The 22365-nt window shown below is 41.5% G+C and overlaps 1 protein-coding gene across 4 annotated transcripts in view; it reads right to left on the bottom strand.

The window, feature by feature from the left end:
- Positions 1-362: 362 nt before the first annotated feature.
- BNIP3L (BCL2 interacting protein 3 like) overlaps positions 363-22365 on the bottom strand; it is a 26986-nt gene continuing 4983 nt past the window's right edge. The window contains exons 1-6 of one of the 4 annotated variants that reach the window (XM_021072217.2): positions 20357-20821; positions 19795-19978; positions 14625-14697; positions 6175-6278; positions 5904-6053; positions 363-3124 (exon numbers count right to left, since the gene is read on the bottom strand). In XM_021072217.2, coding sequence (XP_020927876.1) covers positions 3076-3124; positions 5904-6053; positions 6175-6278; positions 14625-14697; positions 19795-19958 — 540 coding nt within the window. In that variant the 5' untranslated portion in view covers positions 19959-19978; positions 20357-20821 and the 3' untranslated portion in view covers positions 363-3075. Of the gene's footprint in view, positions 3125-5903; positions 6054-6174; positions 6592-11019; positions 12599-14325; positions 14698-19794; positions 19979-20356; positions 20822-22365 lie in introns of those variants that run through there. The other 3 variants (XR_014828405.1, XM_001927592.5, XR_014828406.1) reach the window with 3 other exon arrangements.

Below are 22365 nucleotides of genomic sequence, written 5' to 3'. Positions count from 1 at the left end.
GTTCCTGCCATTCCCGTTATGGGCATGCTCTTATCACTCCCTTGTGCATTTGCTGAACACACCAGCCCTTCCATTGAGCCCTCCTCTGTGGGCGATGTCCTGCGAGCTCTAGCAGAACAAGGGTTCTGAACTGTTACGGCTCCACCCTAACTCATCGACAATAAATAACTGCAGGGGGGCAGGGGCGGCGGTCTCCCCAAGAGCAGTTGCCTCAGGAGAGCAGGAGTACCATTTACTCCGTGTGCTTGGCACCCTGGTAGGTCCTCCAGCGTCCGAGAACCTCGGTGATGGAAAACTGGTGGAGATCCGGGCCTCATCTCAACTCCCAGGCAACACACAGGACATAAAATGATATACTGACAGAGTTTTGTGAGAGCTTTAATGGCACAAAATGTTGGTAGCTACAAGTTATACATGTAATTGTAAACTGTATATGATGATACAAAGTGCGAACTAAATAGATGAAGAATGCATAATCACTTTGGCTCAGTTAATTCCAATAATTTCAACAACTGGTTCGTTTGAAAATTCATCTGACTGGCTAGGTCTTCCGTTTTCATTTTTTAGACAGTAAATGTTTTTGCTGCAATCAAAGTAACTTGCTGCACTTTTCAACGTGCGATTTTGTGCAGTTTTGCTCTTGATTATATTTACAAATGTTTTAAGCCAGTTTCCATCAAACATAAGAAAAATGAAGCCTGTCTTTTCGTCCCCAAATTGTAAACAGGTGTAAAGCTTTTTAAACATTAATCTTTAAAATGTCAACTGTTAATTGTTGAGTTCTCCTTTCCAATGACACAATCTATTTCCATTCAACACAAATCTGGGTAGGAACATAAACATTTCTCCCATACATTAGGGTTATCAATAAATACGGCATGATTTCATCTTATGATTAAGTCCTACTTGTGATCATGCGTTCATGTTTTAAGCAATTGTCCAAAATTTCACAGCTATTTTAAGAAAAGGGGCAGGACTAAATTTATTTTCCATGTTGAAAAAATTCATACATATACTCAAATTCAATCACACCCTGAAAGGATTACTACTGCATTTCAAAAGAAAGCAATGTGTTGCCTGTAAAAAACTGCTTTTTCTGTTAAGTATAGTTTTACTTTCCCCTCCCATGATACAAACTGCAGTGCAAACTGTACATTATAACAGTTTAGCTATTTAGTTCTCTTTACCAGCCTTTCCAATTTTATTCAGGCTTTTAAAAAAATCAATGGGCCACCAAATTTACTTCCTTCCCAAAGAAATTAAAATATGAAGATTTGAAATAAATAGGTTTTAGAAGGCAAATCAAGTGTTATCAGATTTGCGTATAAGACAGAGAAAAAGGTATGATAAAAAGATGTCCAAACGTATTTAGACACCAAAATCTACAAAGAAAAAGTAAATGAATTCAGAATACTATTTGGATATATCATCTTTCTTAAAGATAGCCAGCTATATTCTTGAATAAAGAGTTAGAAATAATTTTTTTTGTTTAATCTGTTATTTTCCACTATAACACATCAACTTTATAAAACTTGATGTGAGGGAGAGAAGAGTTAGTTTCTGCAAACTAGCAAACCTGGTTGTCACGGTGCTTTTATTCAAGTCAACCTGATACTCCTTATTGGCTGAATAGAGAGACTGCTAGTTTTCAAATTAACAATGGTTCTCTAAATATTCAACAGTAATGTCTATACCATAAAAAGTAATTATTTATATATAAAACATAGAACAGTATCCTTCAGAGTCATGCTATGTGCTCATAAATCCAATAAACCTACTTGAAATAATCCATAACCCTGAAACTTTCTAACAATTTGGTCCTAAGGCTTCACATTTGAAAAACGAACACAAAAAGTGTATCATTAGAGGAAGTTGCTGAGTGTTCTGGAAATTCAGGGGTGAACAAAACTGAAACGATGGCTACAGGGGGAGATGGCCAGCGTCTGCAGACTCAACAGGGGATCGCCCTCGGGAAGGGTGTACAGTAAAAACCAGGAAAGGGGCGAGCAGAATGGCATCTCTATGGAACTCTGTCAACTGTTCCCACAACCCAAGTTTGGTTTTCAAAGTTGCCCAAGTGCTTGGAATAACTCTGAAACAATTATCTTCAGAGTTTAAAGGCTTTGGAGTGTAAGTGATGCTTCCTGAAACAAGAAGCCAGTACTTATACCACATATTGGGACTCATTCCAAAGCCTCTTAGGAAACAAAGTAAAAAAAAAGGAAAGAAAAAACTTAAAGTCAGGAAAAATTCACATGCACTGAATAAAGACGTAAAAATACCAAATGCACACAAACAAATCCCCAAGACAATTTCATAGATTTCTAGGCCTGAGACATTCCTTACCAGAAATAAAAGATTCTACACCATAGAAAAGACAGCATTATAACATACTAGTATTAAAATCTGCTGATGTATTTTGGTTCTTCTATTTCACACCTATCTTTTATATAGCCTGCCTCCTACAAATTAAAAGGCGCCATTAAGAGGCTTAGACAGAAAGTGGCTCCAAAGCTGGTTTAAAATAATGTTTTATTGCCCAGGATATTTTTTTCCTTGTGTCTTGTTTTTGTTTTCTTTTTTAATAACTATAAAGTCAAGCTCAGGGAAGCTTGCCTTTGTCTAGAAAAACAAAACAACTAAGCTTTTATACATCATTTGCTCACCTGATCTTGTTTTCCGAGAGAGATGGGAGTTACCTTGCAAGAGTAAAATTTATACCATGAATGATGCAGGTCTAAGTCTGGTGGTACTAAAAGGAGACAACAGCACTGTTGACAAAATCATAATCTGCTGGTGGCATTTGCGGAAAAGAAGCCCTTGCAAATTTCTAAACAACAGGAAACTCTGTTAGGAAATTCTAAAGTGTTTTACAGGCCAAAAAGGGAATGAGGTTAGTAAAATGCCTCAACAGAGTCTGAATAAAATACTGGATTTGAGAGTTACTGTAACTTGGATATGTAAAAACTGGGTGGTCGGTTGGGTCATGCTTACAATGGTCTCAAGTTCAAATAAACTACTGCGACAATACACCACTTCACAAGTCACACGCTTTCCCAGGGGCTCTTCTTTCCCTCAGTAGGTGCTGGCAGAAGGTGTACTCAGTCGTTTTCCAATGTAGATGCTGAAAGGAAAGAGAGTGCATGTTTCATCTGTGTCAGCTGTTCTATACCAACCAGTCCACAGATTGAACTGCACTCACAAACTAATGTTCAGTCCTTGTAAAAGGGCACAGTTCCTGAACACCCTGAAATCATCCCTGACTTACTGAAAACTAGTCACCAGCCAGCTCAACTGGTTTCATATGATTGTTTACCCCCTGGGCAGGACTGGACAACAGGGGCAGTGATTAGACAGAAACAAAGCCAGAGAGCCCTCCAAAGAGTAAACGACAGCCAACCTCCTCTGAGAGGGACAAAAACTTCTACTGATATTTCCGATAAAAAAAGCAGAGTAATACACCAAATTATAAAGCTGCCAGTGCTTTTATTATTTTATTTGTTTGCTTTTTACGGCCGACTGTGTGGCCTATGGAAGTTCTCAAGCTAGGGGCCAAATCAGAGCTGCATCCCCAGCAACACGGGATCTAAGCTGCACCTGCGGCCTACACTGCAGCTCACAGCAGTGCAGGATCCTTAACCCACTAAGGGAGGCCACGGATTGAACCCTCATCCTCATAGATACTAGTCAGGTTTGTTACCACTGAGCCACAATGGGAACTCTCAAGCTGCCAGTGTTTTAAAGGGTTTTTACTAACAGTTGAACTCCTAAAGATTAAGAGGCTAATTTTACTTTTCCATGCAGAGTGTTTTATCCTTCAATAACATAGGCAGAAAGGAAGTTAAGGAAAATACGGAACCAGCCCCATCCCCAGTGGAATATAACCAACCGTACTTTTTAAAATCCTTTTCTCTACATGCAACAGTTACACTTACACCAGCAAGAGAATCACTCTGAGGATTCATAAAAGGAAGAGCCACTCCGAGGTACAAAAGCTGACTAACCGCCTGAGGGCAAATGAACTACTGCCTAGTCACTACTGCGGGGGAATGTGAACTGCTAGCCCTGCCTCCACACCAACCCCACACACACTCACACACTCCCTCCCTCCACAAACACCTTCTGTTCTGCGTAAGGTCACAACCGTGACTGACTCTCCCATATGTTGAACTCTTTAAAAGGAATAGAGGAGTTCCTGTCGTGGCGCAGTGGTTAACCTGACTAGGAACCATAAGGTTGTGGGTTCGATCCCTGGCCTTGCTCAGTGGATTAAGGATCTGGTGTTGCCGTGAGCTGTGGTGTAGGTTGCAGACGTGGCTCGGATCCTGCGTTGCTGTGGCTGTGGTGTAGGCTGGCAGCTACAGCTCTGATTCGACCCCTAGCCTGGGAACCTCCATATGCCATGGGTGTGGCCCTAGAAAAGACAAAAATAAATAAATGAATAAATAAATAAAGTACAAGGATAGAAGAGATGGTGTATCTTTTGTGTATTACATACAGAAAACGACCCACTGGCATGCTTAAAGGGAATAACAGATTATGTCTTGAAAAAAAATTAACAGCTGCTAGTGTTTAACCCCTAAAATATTTCAAATATATATTTCCTCAATTGTCCAAATCAAGGGAAAAAAAATTTGGAGTTCCTGTCGTGGCTCAGTGGTTAATGAATCCGACTAGGAATCATGAGGTTGCGGGTTCAATCCCTGGCCTTGCTCAGTGGGTTAAGGATCTGGCACTGCCATGAGCTGTGGTGTCAGCTGCAGACGTAGCTTGGATCTGGCGTTGCTGTGGCTGTGGTGTAGGCTGGCAGCAACAGCTCTGACTGGACCCCTAGCCTGGGAACCTTCATATGCTGTGGGCACAGCCCTAAAAAGGACAAAAGACAAAAAAAAAAAAAAAAAAAAAAAATTAACAGACATCCCTGAAAAATTAATGCGTTACAGATAAATGTGGGGTCAATTTTAGAAGAACAAACAAACAAAAAATGCTAAAAAAAAAAACAAAAACAAAACAGTATCTCCAACCAACTTTCCAGTTTTCACTCAAGGGCTAGTCAATAAAATATTTTCTGATTTTGGAAAAAGAAACATTTACATCTTTAGTGTGTAAACCCCAACTTTACACACTAAAGATGGTAAGATTTAGCTAATCCTGAGTAATTTACAAACAAGAGAAACAAAACCCCAAAAGAAAAATACAGAAGAGCCCACCTAAAAATGATTATTTAGGGGATTAATATGAACGACTTATTTTTAAGAAAAAAACCCCTACTATTAAAAATATTTTATGGAACAGGTATCCCCTGCTCTTCAAAAGTCAGCTTTATGTCACTTCACTAGGTAGATGAGACCTATATTAGTCCCTGTTTTTGCTGAGAGAAATTTGAAGAGAATTTTTACTTTTATAAAAAAAGGTGAAAAGTAAAAACAGCATTTAGCACTGGTCTTGCAGCAGCTGTTACAGAGGCAGTGCCCCCCCGCCCCCCAGCAGTGAGGGTGGCCCTGCCAAGCTCCTTCCAGGGAACCACTCAGCATCTCAGCATCCAGCCGCCAGAGCTCTGAACTGAGTCTGAGAGCATCTGTGCTTAACCCGCAAGTAAATTCTCTGCATCCGTTAGCAAGGTGTGCCCTAAGGTTAATTGCCTCTTTGCTTTACGTCCTTTCGGCTTATGGAAGGTTTCACAGGAAAGCTTGACTTTTAGAGAGCGGGGCTGGGCGTGGGGAGAACTTTATATACCAACAGTACATCAACCTTTAACAATTCTTTGAAGTGCACCCCATTTGTACTAAAATATTAAAAGCACAAACAAGACAAACTGCTTTTACATGTATTTCTTACATCTGGACATAAACGTACATGAAAAAAATGAATGCAAGAAACTTCAAGTGCTGACAAGTACTTACCCTAGCCCCAAAGCCAAAACATGAGAGAGGAAGAGAGATGGAATGAACACCTTAAGAAATTCTGCGGAGAAAATCCCCCCTTTCTTCATGGCTCCACTTTTCCTCATGCTTAGAGAAACGGAACGTTTAGGGTGCCTGAAGTGGAACTCCCTGGGGGAAAGAAGTGCAGAGGCAGGTTCAGAAATGCATTTGCTGAAAATGTCTTGGGAATCAGCATGTCCACACTACACCCACTGTGTCCACGTCTGAAAAGAGACATGTACCGACTTACTTAGGTGGAATGTTTTCAGGTCTACTGGACCAATCAGACACCCAGTCTACGCTTTTCTTCAAAGCATCCACTTCTTTCTCTCCTTCTACAACTTCTTCTTCTGACTATAAAGAAGAATTCACACTTGAAAAAAGGAAAAAAGGAAGGCCAATCCTTCCTACTACAAAAGATACATCTAGACAGAAAATATACAAAAGCCATAAGCTTGTGCATCAATAATTTTTATTAAGTATGTCATTTGCCTAAAAAGGCTGACAAACGATCTAAGATCAGAGTATTTGGTATCTTAAAAAAAGACTTGAGTTTCACTGTTGTTATATCTACCCATAGAAAATGAACCTGAAACTTGAAGTGTATCTCAATTCAAAAAAAAGTAAATGGGAGTTCCCGTTGTGGCGCAGTGGTTAACGAATCCGACTAGGAACCATGAGGTTGAGGGTTCGGTCCCTGCCCTTGCTCAGTGGGTTAAGGATCCGGCGTTGCCATGAGCTGTAGTGTAGGTCGCAGATGTGGCTCGGATCTCGTGTTGCTGTGGCTCTGGTGTAGGCTGGCGGCTACAGCTCCGATTAGACCCCTAGCCTGGGAATCTCCATATGCCGAGGGAGCGGCCTAAGAAATAGCAAAAAAACAAAAAAACAAAACAAAACAAAAAAAAAGACAAAAAAAAAAAAGGAAATGGATCCAAACAAAGTGTACTTTGGGTTATGTTAACAAAAGTGTGGAAAACACTGATAATTGTTGAATCTGAGTGAAATGTATATGGAGGGCAACTGAACTATCCTTTTTACTTTTGTATATATTCAAATTTTTTCATGATAAAAATAAAAGGGAACATATCAGGAAGTATATGTTAACAAATATAAAGTGATGGGAGATGTGGGAAGAAATAAATAATAGTATTTATTAAGCATTTCTTGAGAGATAAGCATCAGTCTAAGCACTTTATATGCATTAACCTCTACCTTACAGTAACACTGTAAAAACAGGAACTATTAATGCTCTATTTTGCAGATGAGGAAACTGGGACATTAAGTAAGTAACTGCCTAAGGTTCCATAAGTAATAAGTAGCAGGGCCAGTATTCACACCCAGGTCTGTCTTTGGAACTTCAACTTTCTTTTTGTCTTTTTCAGGCCGCACCCACGGCATATGTTAAGTTCTCAGGCTAGGGATCAAATTGGAGCTACAGCTGCCAGCCTACACCACAGTCACAGCCACACGTGATCTGAGCCAGGTCTGTGACCTACACCACAGCTCACAGCAATGCCTGATCCTTAACCCACTGAGCGAGGCTGGGGATCGAACCCTCATCTTCATGGTTACTAGTTGGTTTCACAACCCACTGAGCCACAACAGGAACTCTCCAGAACCCCAAATTTTTTTTTTTTTTTTTTTTGGTCTTTTTAGGGCCGCACCTACGGCATATGGAAGTTTCTAGGCTAGGGACTGAATCGGAACTACAGGTGCCGGCCTATACCACAACTACAGTAATGTGGGATCCGAGCCACATCTGTAAGCTACACAGCAGCTCCTGGCAACGCCGGATCCTTAACCCACTGAGTGAGGCCAGGGGTCGAACCCACATCTTCATCTTCAGGTTCGTTACCACTGAGCCATGATGGGAAATCCTTGGAACCCCAATTTCTTGGGCTGCTCCCAAGGCATGTGGAGGTTCTCAGGCTAGGGGTCGAATCAGAGCTGTAGCCATTGGCCTATGCCAGAGCCACAGCCACACGGGATCCAAGCCGCATCTGCCACCTACACCACAGTTCACGACAACGCCAGATCCTTAACCCACTGAGCAAGGCCAGGGACCGAACCTGCAACCTCATGGTTCCTAGTCGGATTCGTTAACCACTGAGCCACGATGGGAACTCCTGGAACCCCAACTCTTAAGCATTAGGTCTTACTCCCTGGAAGGAGATTTTTAAAAATAAATTGTTATTCAAATTTTCTAAGGCTGGAGCTCCTGCGGTGGCTCAGTGGAAACAAATCTGAATAGCATCCATGAGGATGCAGGTTCGATCCCTGGCCTCGCTCAGTGGATTAAGGATCCAGCATTGCCATGAGTCGTGGTGTAGGTTGCAGATGTGGCTTGGATCTGGCGCTGCTGTGGCTGTGGTGTGGGCCAGCAGCTATGGCTTCAAATTAGACCCTTAGCCTGGGAATTTCCACAAGCCATGGGTGCAGCCCTAAAAAGACAAAAAAAAAAAAAAAAAAAAAAAAAAAAAGAGAAAATTCCAAGGCTTATTCAAAACCGCTTAAGCCAGCAGTTTTTTATGAGTAGTTTATTTAATACTGAGTAAGAATTTGAAATCTTTCATATCAAATAAATAAAAAAGAAATCCTTTTTTCTTGCTAATGACAACCTAAGTTATAGGCTAAGTAAGAACAATCCAAACTTCCAACAGCTTCTCTTTCAACAGAACCCACAGGGATGCGAAATTCCTGAAAAATGAAATAGCATTATTTATTCAGGTTTAAAGAATTTGATGTTATGACCTCAAACCGAAGGGTCTCAAAAGCTATGAATTATTTTGATTTTGTTTGGAGAGAAGTCACTCTTTGACTCAAGCTTTCACTCCTTTCAGTAGGTAGTTGTGAAAATCTATGATACAGCTGCCCCAGGAAGGTAGCTTCAGAGAGTCTCTAGACAGAGAGAGTCCCTTTTACTGTCAAATGGTAAGTAAGATCACTGTAGATTTTTGCCACTCTGGTACCCTCATTCTTATTTAGTTCTGCTGGACTTGGCAAATTCCACTGAATGACACAATGTAGCCTTTGGGATTAAGCCTGTTCCACTGGGTACTGAGATTACTCAGAATCATGAACTGGCTCTGTGGAGTATATCTGAAAAACTCCTAAATCAAAAACGATAAAGTGTTAACAATTTACTTATAGACCAGCTTCTGTCACACAATATCTCATGATATTCAACACATTGCAGATCACTTCTGTTTCATTTCCATCTTTGGTCTCAAATTCTCTCTCTAAAACTGCTCCAAGATTTTAGGTTTAAATTTGTTAATAAGGTAATATTTCACATTTTCCAAGAGAATGAAAACATAATAAAATTTTATGCTAATTTTTAAAGATGGTGATCTTTGGAGTTCCCATCGTGGCGCAGCAGAAACACACCCGACTAGGAACCATGAGGTTGCCGGTTCCATCCCTGGCCCTGCTCAGTGGGTTAAGGATCCAGCGTTGCCGTGAACTGTGGGGTAGGTCGCAGATGCAGCTCAGATCTGGTGTTGCTGTGGCTGTGGTGTAGGCCAGCAGCTGTAGCCCTAGGAACCTCCATATGCTGTGGGTGTGGCCCTAAAAAGCAAATAAAAAAGATGGTGATCTTTGAACTATTTTTTTTTTTTTAAATCTTAAATCAGTTTAGAATGCTTAAGGATAAGAACTGTAAGCTCTCCTCATTCACCACTGCTCTGTGATTCCTTTTATTTATTTATTTTTTTGTAGGCCATGCATGTGACATATGGAAGTTCCCAGGCCAGGGAGTGAACCCATGCCACAGCAGTGATCTGAGATACAGCAGTGATGACGCCAGATCCTTAACCCATTGTGCCACCAGAAAACTCCCATCAATCTTAAATTCAACACTTTTAGGTTTTATTTATATTTTTATGGCCCCACCCATGGCATATGGAAGTTCCTGAGCCAGGGACTGAATCCAACCCGCAGGTGTGATCTATGCTGCAGCTGTGGCAACATTGGATTCTTTAACCCACTGTGCTGGGCCAAGGATCAAACCCACACCTCCACAGTGACCTGAGCTGCTGCAGTCAGATTCTTAATCCACTGTGCCACAGTGGAAACTCTGCCAGTTTTAGGTTTTAAATTGCCTTCTGATTCTTGGACTTTTGGAATATGGTAAAAACGTACTTAATCTTATTAAGAAATATTCATGCCTTTAACCAAATCACTAACCCTCATTCCACATGTACATCTATTCTGGTCATTTTAGCCTTTTGTCATGTGGAAGTCCCCTAGCTTCTAATCACTTACATTTTCCTTCTCTGGCCCAGCTCAAGCTCTCTGAGGTCTCTAAATGAGGATATTAAACTATATACTGTGGTACAGATAAACCACAGCTTTATAAGAGGGCAAAGACGACATTTTCAGTTTGCATCATTTTCCAACGATACACAACCCTGTGCTGGCCTCTCTGGTCCCAGAAACACCCTATAAAAATGCCTCCAAGAGATAATCCACAGTCTATTTTCTGCAACAAAACTAAGGCTCTTGAGGACCATCATCCTAAGACTCCAGTGGGAACCATCTTTTCCCTAAATGCACTGCAGCTCAGGCTTCCTTGTACCACAACTCACTAGACATGTTTTACCACGACCCTAAGAGCTCTCCTGAAATCAATCCCATTCACTGACTTATTTTAGTAGAAGGAACAGGGGTCACAGGCTCAGACAGCCCTGGTTTCAATCCTGGCTCTTATTACTTACTTGCTTTGAGATCTCAGACAAGTAACTTAAGACAAAGCTTCACTTTCCCCATGTGTTCACAGGGATATCACTTCTTTCACTGGACTAAAAACACCAAAATAAATAAATAAATAAATTTAGCACCTGTAATATCTCTAATAAATATTACTGCCTTTCCTTCCTCCTCCTAGAAAAGGTTAAAAATGTCATACAGTCCTCATGTAGACATATAAAAGTATTCACTAAGAGCAAGTATCATAACAGTCCTTTGTTACTGTTTTTAACTGTTTCCTAACCCTAATCTTGCTTCTCATTCATAAAAAAACCCATCCTCCCAAAGCCTAAAGTAATTAATTTTTCAACGATCATTTCTTCTGTTGAGAACAAGCAATGTAAAAGGCTTTTTATTTTATTATTATTATTTTTTTGCTATTTCTTTGGGCCGCTCGCACGGCATATGGAGGTTCCCAGGCTAGGGGTCGAATCGGAGCTGTAGCCACCGGCCTACGCCAGAGCCACAGCAATGCGGGATCTGAGCCGCGTCTGAAACCTACACCACAGCTCACGGCAACGCCGGATCGTTAACCCACTGAGCAATGGCAGGGACTGAACCCGCAACCTCATGGTTCCTAGTCGGATTCGTTAACCACTGCGCCACGACGGGAACTCCGTAAAAGGGTTTTTAAAAGCTTAATTACACCTATTGATTGCTCCCTTACTAAAAGTCTTACTCTAAAAGATAAAATGGTTTTCTTTTCTTTTTCTTTTTTTTTTTTTTTTTGTCTTTTTAGGGTTGCACCTGTGGCATATGGAGGTTCCCAGGCTAGGGGTGAAATTGGCCCATGCCACAGCCACACCAGTGCCAAATCTGAGCTGCATCCGAGACCTACACTACATGGTAATGCCCGATCCTTAACCCACTGAGCGAGGCCAGGGATTGAACCCATGTCCTCATGGATACTGGTCAGGTTCATTACCACTGAGCCATGATATTAACTTCCTAAAATGTTTTTCGTAGAGGAGTTAGACAGCTTTTCAAAAAACATCAGCTGATTTAAACTGACTGATCTTTTAACATTGGTTATCCAGTACTTGATGATACCCAGTGTTCTCTTAGGTTCTTGAACAGGGATCACAGGAGCAATCCTATCACAGTCTGACACAGAGGCCCTGACCTTCCATTTTCTCTCTTGAGTCTCACAAACTCCTTTGGAATTCCAGGATGGATGCAGTCAGCTCTAAAATGCCCTTGAAATTTAGTTCTCAAGTGAGTCTAATTGTACACCTGCCACCCCATGAGCCAGCACAGTTCTTGCCTGTGTTATTAGTTATTAGGTAGATTTTTTTGGGGAAAAAAGTATGTGTGGAGGGGGAGAGAGGTCTAAGGTCAAAAAGGCTTGGGAAACAAGGAACATGGAGGCAACTGTACTTCACCATTTTACGTAAGGGCCTTGAGCATCTGTGGATTATGGTACTGGGGCCGGGGGGTGCTCCTACAACCAATCCCTTGAGGATACTGAGGAATGACTGTCCTTAGTTTATTTTTTACTTTTTTGGTCTTTTTGTCTTTTTAGGGCCGTACCTGCGGCATATGGAGGTTCCCAGGCTAGGGGTCTAACCTCAGCTGTAGCTGCCAGCCTGCACCACAGCCACAGCAATGCAGGATCCTTAACTCACTGAGCAAGGGCAGGCATCGAACCTGTAACCTCATGGTTCCTAGTCAGATTCATTAACCACTGAGTCACAATGGGAACTCCATGTCCTTAATTTGTTTGTTTGTTTATTTAGTTGTCTTTTCTCAGGCCGCACCTGAGGCATATGGTCGTTCCCAGGCTAGAGGTCTAAATGGAGCTACAGTTGCTGGCCTACACCACAGCCACAGCTATACCAGATCTGAGCCTCATCTTCGACCCACACTACAGCTCATGGCAACGCCGGATCCTTAACCCACTGAACGAGGCCAGGGATCAAACCTGCAACCTCATGGTTCCTAGTCGGATTCATTAGCCACTGAGCCATGACGGGAACTCCTCCATGTCCTTAGTTTAAATCAATAGGTTTCTTTACTGCAGTAATTGTCAGAGCCTTTAATATGCTACTATGCACTGTCGGACCACTGGGGTGGGCGGGTGAGCGAGCCCAGGGCTGAAGTATTTCCCATTTATTTGACTTCAGAACTATCTTATGGAGCTTTACATTGAGCAAATGTTCCTCAAAACACATTTTGGAAAACGTTACCCTGGATTCTCAACTTCTCTGTTCAAAAAACAATGTGAATGGAGACATCTTCCTCAGGCAAGACCATAGCAAAGCATCAATTTCATTTCTCCATTTTGGAATTTCCTAGTATACTCTATTCAACGGACACTTTATATGCTGCACTCTTTATTGGCTATAGCCACCACACATGACAAAACTGACCTACATAAGTGAGCAATTCCACGGTTCCAGTCAGACAACTCCCTGCAGGACAGACTTGCTACTGCAAGCTTCTCTACAGTGTAAAGGTCATCACAAAATACCATTAGTATTCGGGCCCATAGATTTTCTAGATTTCAGAAATCAGCACAAATAAAAGCACAGCAGGGAGAAAGTGTGCAGCCTCCAAAACAGAATACTGAGTGGATCCAAGGTAGCGTGCAAAATATTTCCCATGCAAAGGGATTCAAGACACTGTACAGAGAGAACCCCACAAAACAAAGTTTTCGTTAGCATTCGTTTAAACATTCATTCAATATATATTCTTCAAGTACCTTAACACAGGAGAAAAAGACAATGAATTTGCACTCTGACACTTGCAGGTGATCTGACACATCAATAAATTCAAGGGCTGGCTATGGACACTATAAATCACTAACAATTATTTATCACAAGTTTTATAATAAAAACCTTTGCAAGCTTTTCATACTATATCCATCTACACTGCCAACAATGTCAACTCCTGGTGAACTATATTTCTTTTTTTTCTTTTTCTTCTTTTTAGGGTTGCACCTGCAGCATATGGAAATTCCCAGGCTAGGGTTCAAATCAGAGATGCAGCTGCTGGCCTAGGCCACATCAATGCGGGATCTGAGTGGTGTCTGCGACCTACACCACAGCTCACGGCAATGCCAGATCCTTAACCCAATAAGCAAGGCCAGGGATCCAACCTGTGACCTCATGGGTAGTAGTCAGGTTTGTTACCACTGAGCCACAATGGGAACTCTGTGACCTACATTTACCTTCCTTACTTTAAGGAACTCTGCATAATATAGGTGAATTTTATCTCAAGCTATGGAGAGTCATCTCAAAAGTTTTTGATTTCAGGTGCAAAAATGTTTTCACACCTGGTACCTGGTTCTACAACAACTTCCCTTTTCATTTATTCTGTGACCATAAATAAGACATTCTGTGATGGTAAATAAAACATGTGTCTCAGTTTTCTATTTATAAACTCAAGAAACCAACCTGGAATATTGGAATGATACATTAGGGACAAGAATTTTCCAATTCTTTTTTTTTTTTTTTTGTCTTTTTTGCTATTTCTTGGGCCACTCCTGCGGCATATGGAGGTTCCCAGGCTAGGGGTCCAATCAGAGCTGTAGCCACCGGCCTACACCAGAGCCACAGCAATGCGGGATCTGAGCCGCGTCTGCAACCTACACCACAGCTCACGGCAACGCCGGATCCTTAACCCACTGAGCAAGGGCAGGTACCGAACCCGCAACCTCATGGTTCCTAGTCGGATTCGTTAGCCACTGCGCCACGACGGGAACTCCAAGAATTTTCCAATTCTTTTAGGGTGATAGGACCCAAAATTCTTGCTTGTAAAGGAGTACAATGACAACCATATCAGCATAAGTAAATTCCAACACCAGAAACCGAATAACTTAAAACTGCTTCGAACTATTTCTTTAGTCTTCATACTCTCTACTACATATTTTAGCAAAACAGCTTTTGATAGAGAGTTGCATTTTTCCTAATTATCTACTGTAAATGAGAAAAATAAATAAACATACACACACACCTGAGAGCTATGGTCCCTGCTGGTGTGCATTTCCACATCAAACATGATCTGCCCGTCTTCTTGTGGGGAAGGGCTAGAAGAGATATTAGCCATTAGTTTTAATTCTCATTTTGTCAAATATATTAGCTTCTACTGGAAATCAGAAAATTAAAAGTTACAGTAGTATGGCTTTGAAAGCAGCAAATCAGAAAGTATACCATAACCCCATGTAAGAAAAAAATGAAATTGATCATTCTTAATTCCCCAAATGTTCTAGAATTTTTCAGTGGTGATAAATTCCTTTGCAATAGAAATCTGCAATAGAAATAGTACCTAAAGACACAAGATTGTCATTCTTTTCCTTAAAATCCTTTCATCATTAAACAATTCACCACCAGTGGTCCTCAAGTGGGAAAACAGCCCTTAGAGACTCTTTCAAAGAGTCTTGGAGGTTAAAATTGTTTTTATAATACTAGTATGATTTACTTGCCTTTTTCATTCTCATTTTCTCAGGAGTGTACAGTGAAATTTTCTAAAGGCTATATTACATGTAATTTCACAACAGAAAGAATGCAGAAGCAGATGAGAAGCCAGTTGTTTTCTACTAAGCTAGATATTTAAGAGATTTATATCAATGTAAAGCACTGCCACTATTCTTACTAATTTTTTTTGGTTATGGAAAATAATTACTTTTTGTTTAAAAAAGTTACTTATGTTAAAATGTAACAGGTTTAAAGTTCCCGTCGTGGCTCAGTAGTTAACGAATATGACTAGGAACCATGAGGTTGCAGGTTTGATCCCTGGCCTTGCTCAGTGGGTTAAGGATCTGGTGTTGCCATGAGCTGTGGTGTAGGTTGCAGAAGTAGCTTGGATCCCAAGTTGCTGTGGCTCTGGTGTAGGCTGGCGGCTACAGCTCTGATTGGACCCCTAGCCTGGGAACCTCTGTATGCTGTGGGTACAGCCCTAGGAAAGGCAAAAATACAAAAAAAAAAAAAAAAAAAAAAAAAGTAACAGGTTTATTATTGTTGAATAAATGAATACGTATTTTTAATGTTCCCAGTTTTCTTACACAGTAAATATCAAAATATATAACCCATGGAAACAAAAGATCTTTGGGGTCTCTAGCGGTTTTTACGAGTGCAAAGCAGTTCTGAAACCAAAAAGTTTGAAAATCGCTGTTTTACTTATTTCAAAAATAGTGACTCTGAGATATTTCAGTCAATTATATAAGCCTACATATGAACGTATAACCTTTAACAAAAAGTGCAAGATATATTCCCAGGGAGTTCCCATCATGGCTCAGCAGAAATGAATTTGACTAGCATCCATGAAGACACAGGTTCGATCCCTGGCCTGACTCAGTGGGTTAAGGATCCAGTGCTGCTGTGAGCCATGGTGTGAGCCATGGTGTAGGTTGCAGACTCGGCATGGATCTGACGTTGCTGTGGCTGTGGTGTAGGCCGGCAGCTGCAGCTCCAATTTGACCTCTAGCCAGGGAACCTCCATATGTTGCAGGTGCAGCCCTAAAAAGATTTAAAAAAAAAAAAAAAGATATATTCCAGGAACTATAACAATCTATAGATCAATTTTTAGAAAAAAACAAACATAATTACCAGCTGTACTTGATACAATAGATGAGTACGATGTGCTGCTATTCTCAGCTTTATCAATGATTCCTTGTATAATCACAGCAAGTCACTGGATCTTCCACTACCCATCCACCCCCCAGTGTAAACTCAATTGAGCACGAATAATGTTCCAGGCTTAACTTGCCCCAAGGAACAGAGAGTAACTATTAAAGTTAGCAAGAGCATCTGTACAATATTAACATATAGAGATGCTGGTGAGACTGACGGGAAAGTAAGATCACCAGGAATGTTTCAGACTGATCAGGCCTTGGAAGTCTTGGATTATAGACATAGGAGATTCTAAAATGGGGATAGGAAAATCGAAAAGCTGCTTCCATATCAAACCACCATATTAATGTATTGAGAAAATTTTTGTCTTGAACAAGAAATCTCAGGCTCTAGAGCACAGGAACAAAGTAGAACAAGGTACTCTTTTGTCCTTAGTTTACTGCCGTTATGCTCGTAGTGCTGTTGGATTCACAGCCAGAGATGAAGGTAAGGGCCAGCCTCGCACAGCCATGACCAGGTCAGGGCAGGAGAAGGACCAAGCCATGAATCCAGAGAGGCCTGGCTCTACTTTACAGTCTTCTTACCATTAGCAGTGAGCTAACTTCAAAAAATACTCAACCCTTTACTCATAAACCGTTCCTAACACTTTGGAATACATTATTATCCTGGCTCATGGTAGGATTAGCCAGGGCTCTTTTAAAATTGCCTCAAGTTCTGACAACAGAATGAGAATCTCTAGGGATGGGTTCTGTGCACGGGTCTTTTTAAAAGCTCCCTGGGTCAATCTACTGTGTAGGTTGAAAACTCCAACAGGCTGGAACACAAAGCACGACACATAGGGGTTATCTTCCAACAACCACCACCATGAGGAAAACAGAACAATTTTTAAGCTGAAAATATACCTAAATTAGCTTTGGGACTAATATCCAACAATCCTCAAACATTTCCACCCACAAGAAACATTTCTTAACAACTTCAAATATAGAGATGCTGGCAATTCAAATGATGTGAATTTTGAAGACATTTAAAAAAAAAAAACAAAAAAACCTGTTTTTAACCACACCCGAGGCATGCACAAGTTCCAGGGCCAGGGATCAAACCTACGCCACAGCAGTGACAACACTGGATCCTTAACCTGCTGTGCCACCAAGGAACTCCTTGAAGACATTTAAAAATGTTAACGTACAGTTTCTGTTGTGGCTCAGCAGTAAGAAATCCAACTATTATCCATGAGGATGAAGGTTCGAAGCCTGGCCCTGTTTAGTGGGTTGAGGATTTAGCGTTGCCATGAGCTGTGGTGTAGGACTCAGACAAGCCTTGGATCCCGAGTTGCTGTGGCTGTGGTGTAGGCCAGCAGCTATAGCCTGGTTCCACCTATAGCCTGGGAATGTCCATTTGTTGCGGATGCAGCCTTAAAGAGCAAAAACAAACAAACAAGTAAATACAAATTCAAAAAATAAAAATATTAAAGTGTGAGATATCCCAGGACAGTCTTACTGAGTCAGAGTTCTAGGCCTCCGCTGGGGGGATGACCAGTAACTCAGAGCCTGAAGATGCATAATTATTGAATAGGAAAGTGTTCAGAGCATCTGCCAGACCTCGATTTACATGTTTAGAAGCTGAAACAAGATTATGGGAAGGTGAATTCGCATTCAGTCACGAGTATAACCGCAACCATAAATGACATAAGATGACCAGAAAAACAAGCGGGTGACCTCCCTACTCAATGACGGCACCAAGGGAACAGGTTCAAGGACACACCGGTAGTGATGACCAAGGGTCATATACTTGAACATACAATAAAAGCCTTATCAACAGGCCCATAACAAGCAGAACACTTCAGAAAACCATCAGTGAGTCCCACATCATAAATGTAACATGATATAAATTTGATTCTCAAAAGCCAGACTACTGCTGTAGTTACTGGAATCAGTGGCAAGCTGCTCAGAGAAAAGCCCATCTGCTCCGCTTCTGCTCATGACAACAGCCATCCCTGGCTCTTAAGAAGCACAGGGACAAGTGAGAGATGAGCTGGGGCGGCGGGGGTGCACAGTGTGCCACAGAGCCGTCAGACCAGTCCTCTGCTGCCTTGGTAACATCAGTGTATCGCAAGTCACGCAGGAACTTCCAACATGATTTAACTCTTGAGTCTCCTTTTGTACTTCTTCTGATAAGTACTAATATGTGCTAGAGACACAATTTTTATAAAGTATAAAAATATTTGGGGAGTTCCCCTGTGGCGCATCAGGTTAAGGATCCAGTGTTGTCACTGCAGTGGCTCGTGTGGCTGCTGTGACAAGGGTTCAATCCCTGGCCTGGGAACTTCGACATGCCGTGAGCACAGCCAAAGAAAAAAAAATACTTGGAAGAAGAAAAATAGCTGTTATCCTATCGCCCAGAGATAATCACTTTGTACGTTTTTGTATGTTTCCTTAATGCATTTCCTGTGCATTTGCGTTTTCTACGTGGCCAATATCAGTTAACTCTTAATTAATCAGAAGATTACCCAGAACCCCAGAATGTTAAGACTATGGCTGTCAATGGTCTAAGTATTGTTCAACATACCACTATGCCAGTTAATACGCAGTCCCTCTGGAAGAAAGAGAAGCTTACAGTGAAAAGCAAACTAACAACTCAGGTTCATTCTCCTTACACACATATTCTTAACTTTCTCATCATGGGCCACCCTTAATTAGAAGAATTAGTTTCCCCAAGCCAAATATGGACAAGTGAGGTCTGAAATAAAACCTCCTCTGAGCTCTGAGGAAACACACAGCCTTCGAAATCAACTCTCTTTACAGACCCTTGGTTGGTGCTTCTACTATGCAAATACTGCTGAAACTCGAATCAACCTGTAGTTCCTATGACTCATTTACTGAGTGTCTACTATATGCCAGCACCATTGCTGTCAAGGGTACAGGAGAGGAAATGTGAGCCCTGCCCTCAATCTAGAAGGAGGACAGAGACAGAGAGTACTGTACTCGAGGCAGAAAGAGATCTCTGAAAGGACAAAGGAAAATGGGAGAAAGAGTAATTCTAAAAGCAAACATTTATGCCATTGACTTTTAAATTGGTAAACATCTAAAAATGACACAATCTGAATAAAGAAACTGATTTAATCTAAGGAAAAAGTGCGCACTCGTCTTTTCAATTGGCTGTCTGATGTAAATACACACATTGCAAGAAATCAGGGGTTGTGTTTTCTCAAATGAAGATGTAAGCAATATTTATTTATTTTTGCTTTTTAGGGCCGTGCTGGAGACATATGGAAGTTCGCAAGCTAGGGGTTGAACAGGAGCTACAGCTGCCAGCCTACATCTCAGCCACAGCAATGTGGGATCCAAGCCAGATCTGCAACCTACACCACAGCTCACGGCAACACTGGATCCTTAACCCACTGAGCGAGGCCAGGGATCAAACCCAGGTCCTCACAGATACTAGTTGGGTTTGGTACCGCTGAGCCATAATGGTAACTCCAGTTTACTTTTCCAATGGGAATTAACCTTGTGACCCATCTATTTTCTGAATTCCACCAAAACATGGATCTCACTTACCTGTCACAGTGGGAACTGCCTCTGGAACTACTCTGTCCAGATTCGTGTTGTGCATCCAAAAGAATCTTCTCCATGTCTCCATTGTGGATAGAGGATGAGGAAGGTACATGTTCTAGCCCCCCATTTTTCCCATTGCCATTATCATTGCCATTGCTGCTATTCATGGGTAGCTCCACCCAGGAACCTGTTGGGCAAGTCAGATAACTGCAGTTAACCACAGCAGAACCGAAGTCTCTCATGTGCGCACAAGATGTGAATATGGTGGATGCAGATAAGAATCCTGGCTCGCCTCAAACCAAATGCAAAAGGATTCTAAAGAAAATAAACAAGGGGCAACAAAAGTCTAAAAATCTATACAGTTCTGTTCCTGAAAGACCTCATGCAATCAACCAATTTAGAAGAAGCTGGAACTCTGAAACGAGTATCTGAGAAAATGTGTCTTTCAGCCCATTTCCTCTCCGGCTATATACCTTAGTGTCTATACAAACAAAACTTTACTGAAAACTTTTAGGTCGCTTTTCAAAAAACAAACAGCTACTTTATTACCAGACAGGCTACTTACCTTTAATATTTTAGTTCCTTTCTTTTTTCTCCATAGTTCATCTCAGCTTTTTAATTGTATCCTCTCCATCTGGCTTAGAAACTTCATAAGGTCTCCTAAGTACTTTAACAACTGTGCTCTAGTCAGCACAAACCATTGAGAAGCTCCCAGAAGGGGAACTGAAATTTAATCATAAACATTTCAATTTGGGCACAAGTCTGGAGCATAAAATGAATGCAGCTGGCTCTTCACTAAATCAGGTGCGAATGCAGAAAGACTCTGAAAAAAGCTTTATCCCTATCCCACAAATTAATATCTTCCTTTCCTTTATACTTCACTCTTTCTGTTCTCCTTTCTCTAAGCACTAAACATACCTTGCAAAGATGTCTTTTCTCTCTTCTCTCCCACAGGTTCCCACCTTCTAGGGTTTTCATTAAGTCTCGCGGGTTTGGGGGAGAACACCACGCATCTGCTACAGACAACACTGACGTTTTTCTCAGTCGAACAGTCAAAGAGGGTGGAGCCACAGGAAAGGGGACGTGGCCCTGGTAACTTGGATAGGTCTTGAAAATCCTGGCTCCATGAAGCTGCTGAATATGTGAAGGTACTTTCATTTTACTTGATTTATTTATTTATTTATTGTCTTTTTAGGGCCGCACCTGTGGCGTATGGAGGTTCCCAGGCTAGGGATCGAACTGAAGCTGTAGATGCTGGCCTGCACCACAGCCACAGCAATGCCAGATCTGAGCTGCATCTGTGACCTACACCACAGCTCATGGCAATGCCGAGCCCTTAACCCACTGAGTGGGGCCCCAGGATCGAACCTGCATCCTCATGGATGCTAGTCGGATTTGTTCCCCCTGAGCCACGATGGGAACTCCAGGTACTTTCATTTTAGTAAGAACTGACAACAGTGGCCAAGAAACCAACTTCGCGCCAACAACAACAAAAAAGACAGTGGTGTCATTTTCCCATAATTTCCATTCCTTACCACAAATTTTGCTTTAGGAAACCAGGATGGTGGAGCTATTCTTCTAAATTGCATGCAGAAGTGTTAGAGTTCTGTGGCTGAAGAGTCTTCCATCAGTAAATCAGAATAATTACCAGAACAGGTCACACCCTAAAATGTACTCTAAATGAGGTGATGGCTAATTCTGATCCAAAAGTGAAGTCAACATCACCCATCTGAAGGAAAAGGTCAAAGGTAGTCCTGGCTGGAAATCTGACTCTCCCACTCACTATGACTTTCTGAGCTTCAGTTTCCTCATTTGTAAAACAGAGACGATAAGCTAGTACCTTCCTCCCAGGGTTGCTGTGAAAATTAGAGGAACACAAGTACACTGCCTTGTAAGCAGGAGATGCTCAGTGATACACCAGTTAAAAGAATTGGTATTTGTAACAGGCTTAGAACAGTATTTGCTCCATAAAAATGAAGTTACCCCTTCCTTTCTGTCCTTCCAAGGGGGTCCCAGTGACTGTCACTTTCCCATTGTCACCACCAATTCTTTGGGACTGTATGTCAAACAACAAAACTGCATGGCATCTCCCTGGTCTCCTGTACACACACAAAAATGGACCCAGACTACACAGAACTCCAAATGGATTAACACATTCAGCTGGCAAAGCTAAGATCTACCACTGAAGGTCATTTAACTAAATACTTGGAGTGCCTCTGGAGGGTATAAGAAATGTACCAAAAGCATCCCTACATTCATAGAGCTCTGCAAAATATTTTAACCAAAATGAGTGACAGAGAGAGGTATATGATGAACAAACTGTTTTTCTACTCCCTCTTTCTAGGACTGTCACACTTACTTTAAAACAATGGGACCAGTTCTTCCTGCGGGCAGAAGCCCAAAGAGAAAAATAAACAAACAAAATGCCAAAGCTGCTCTGGCAGAAGAACTAAGAACCGAGGAGTTCTCGATGGATCTCTGCGAAGCTGGTCTTCTCTAAAATACAACTCATGTTCACTTGAAGCAGCTGATCAAAGTGATCAGCAGCAGGCTGTAACAATAGCAGATTTTCGA

The sequence above is a fragment of the Sus scrofa genome, chromosome 14 (assembly GCF_054392235.1).
Source record: "Sus scrofa isolate SSC_HxYL_T2T_F1_AM1 chromosome 14, Sscrofa_HxYL_maternal_Yorkshire_Landrace_v2.0, whole genome shotgun sequence".
In the NCBI taxonomy this organism is placed as follows: domain Eukaryota; kingdom Metazoa; phylum Chordata; class Mammalia; order Artiodactyla; family Suidae; genus Sus; species Sus scrofa.
Note: the sequence above shows the minus strand (reverse complement) of the source record. Positions and strands in the feature narration are given on the sequence as shown.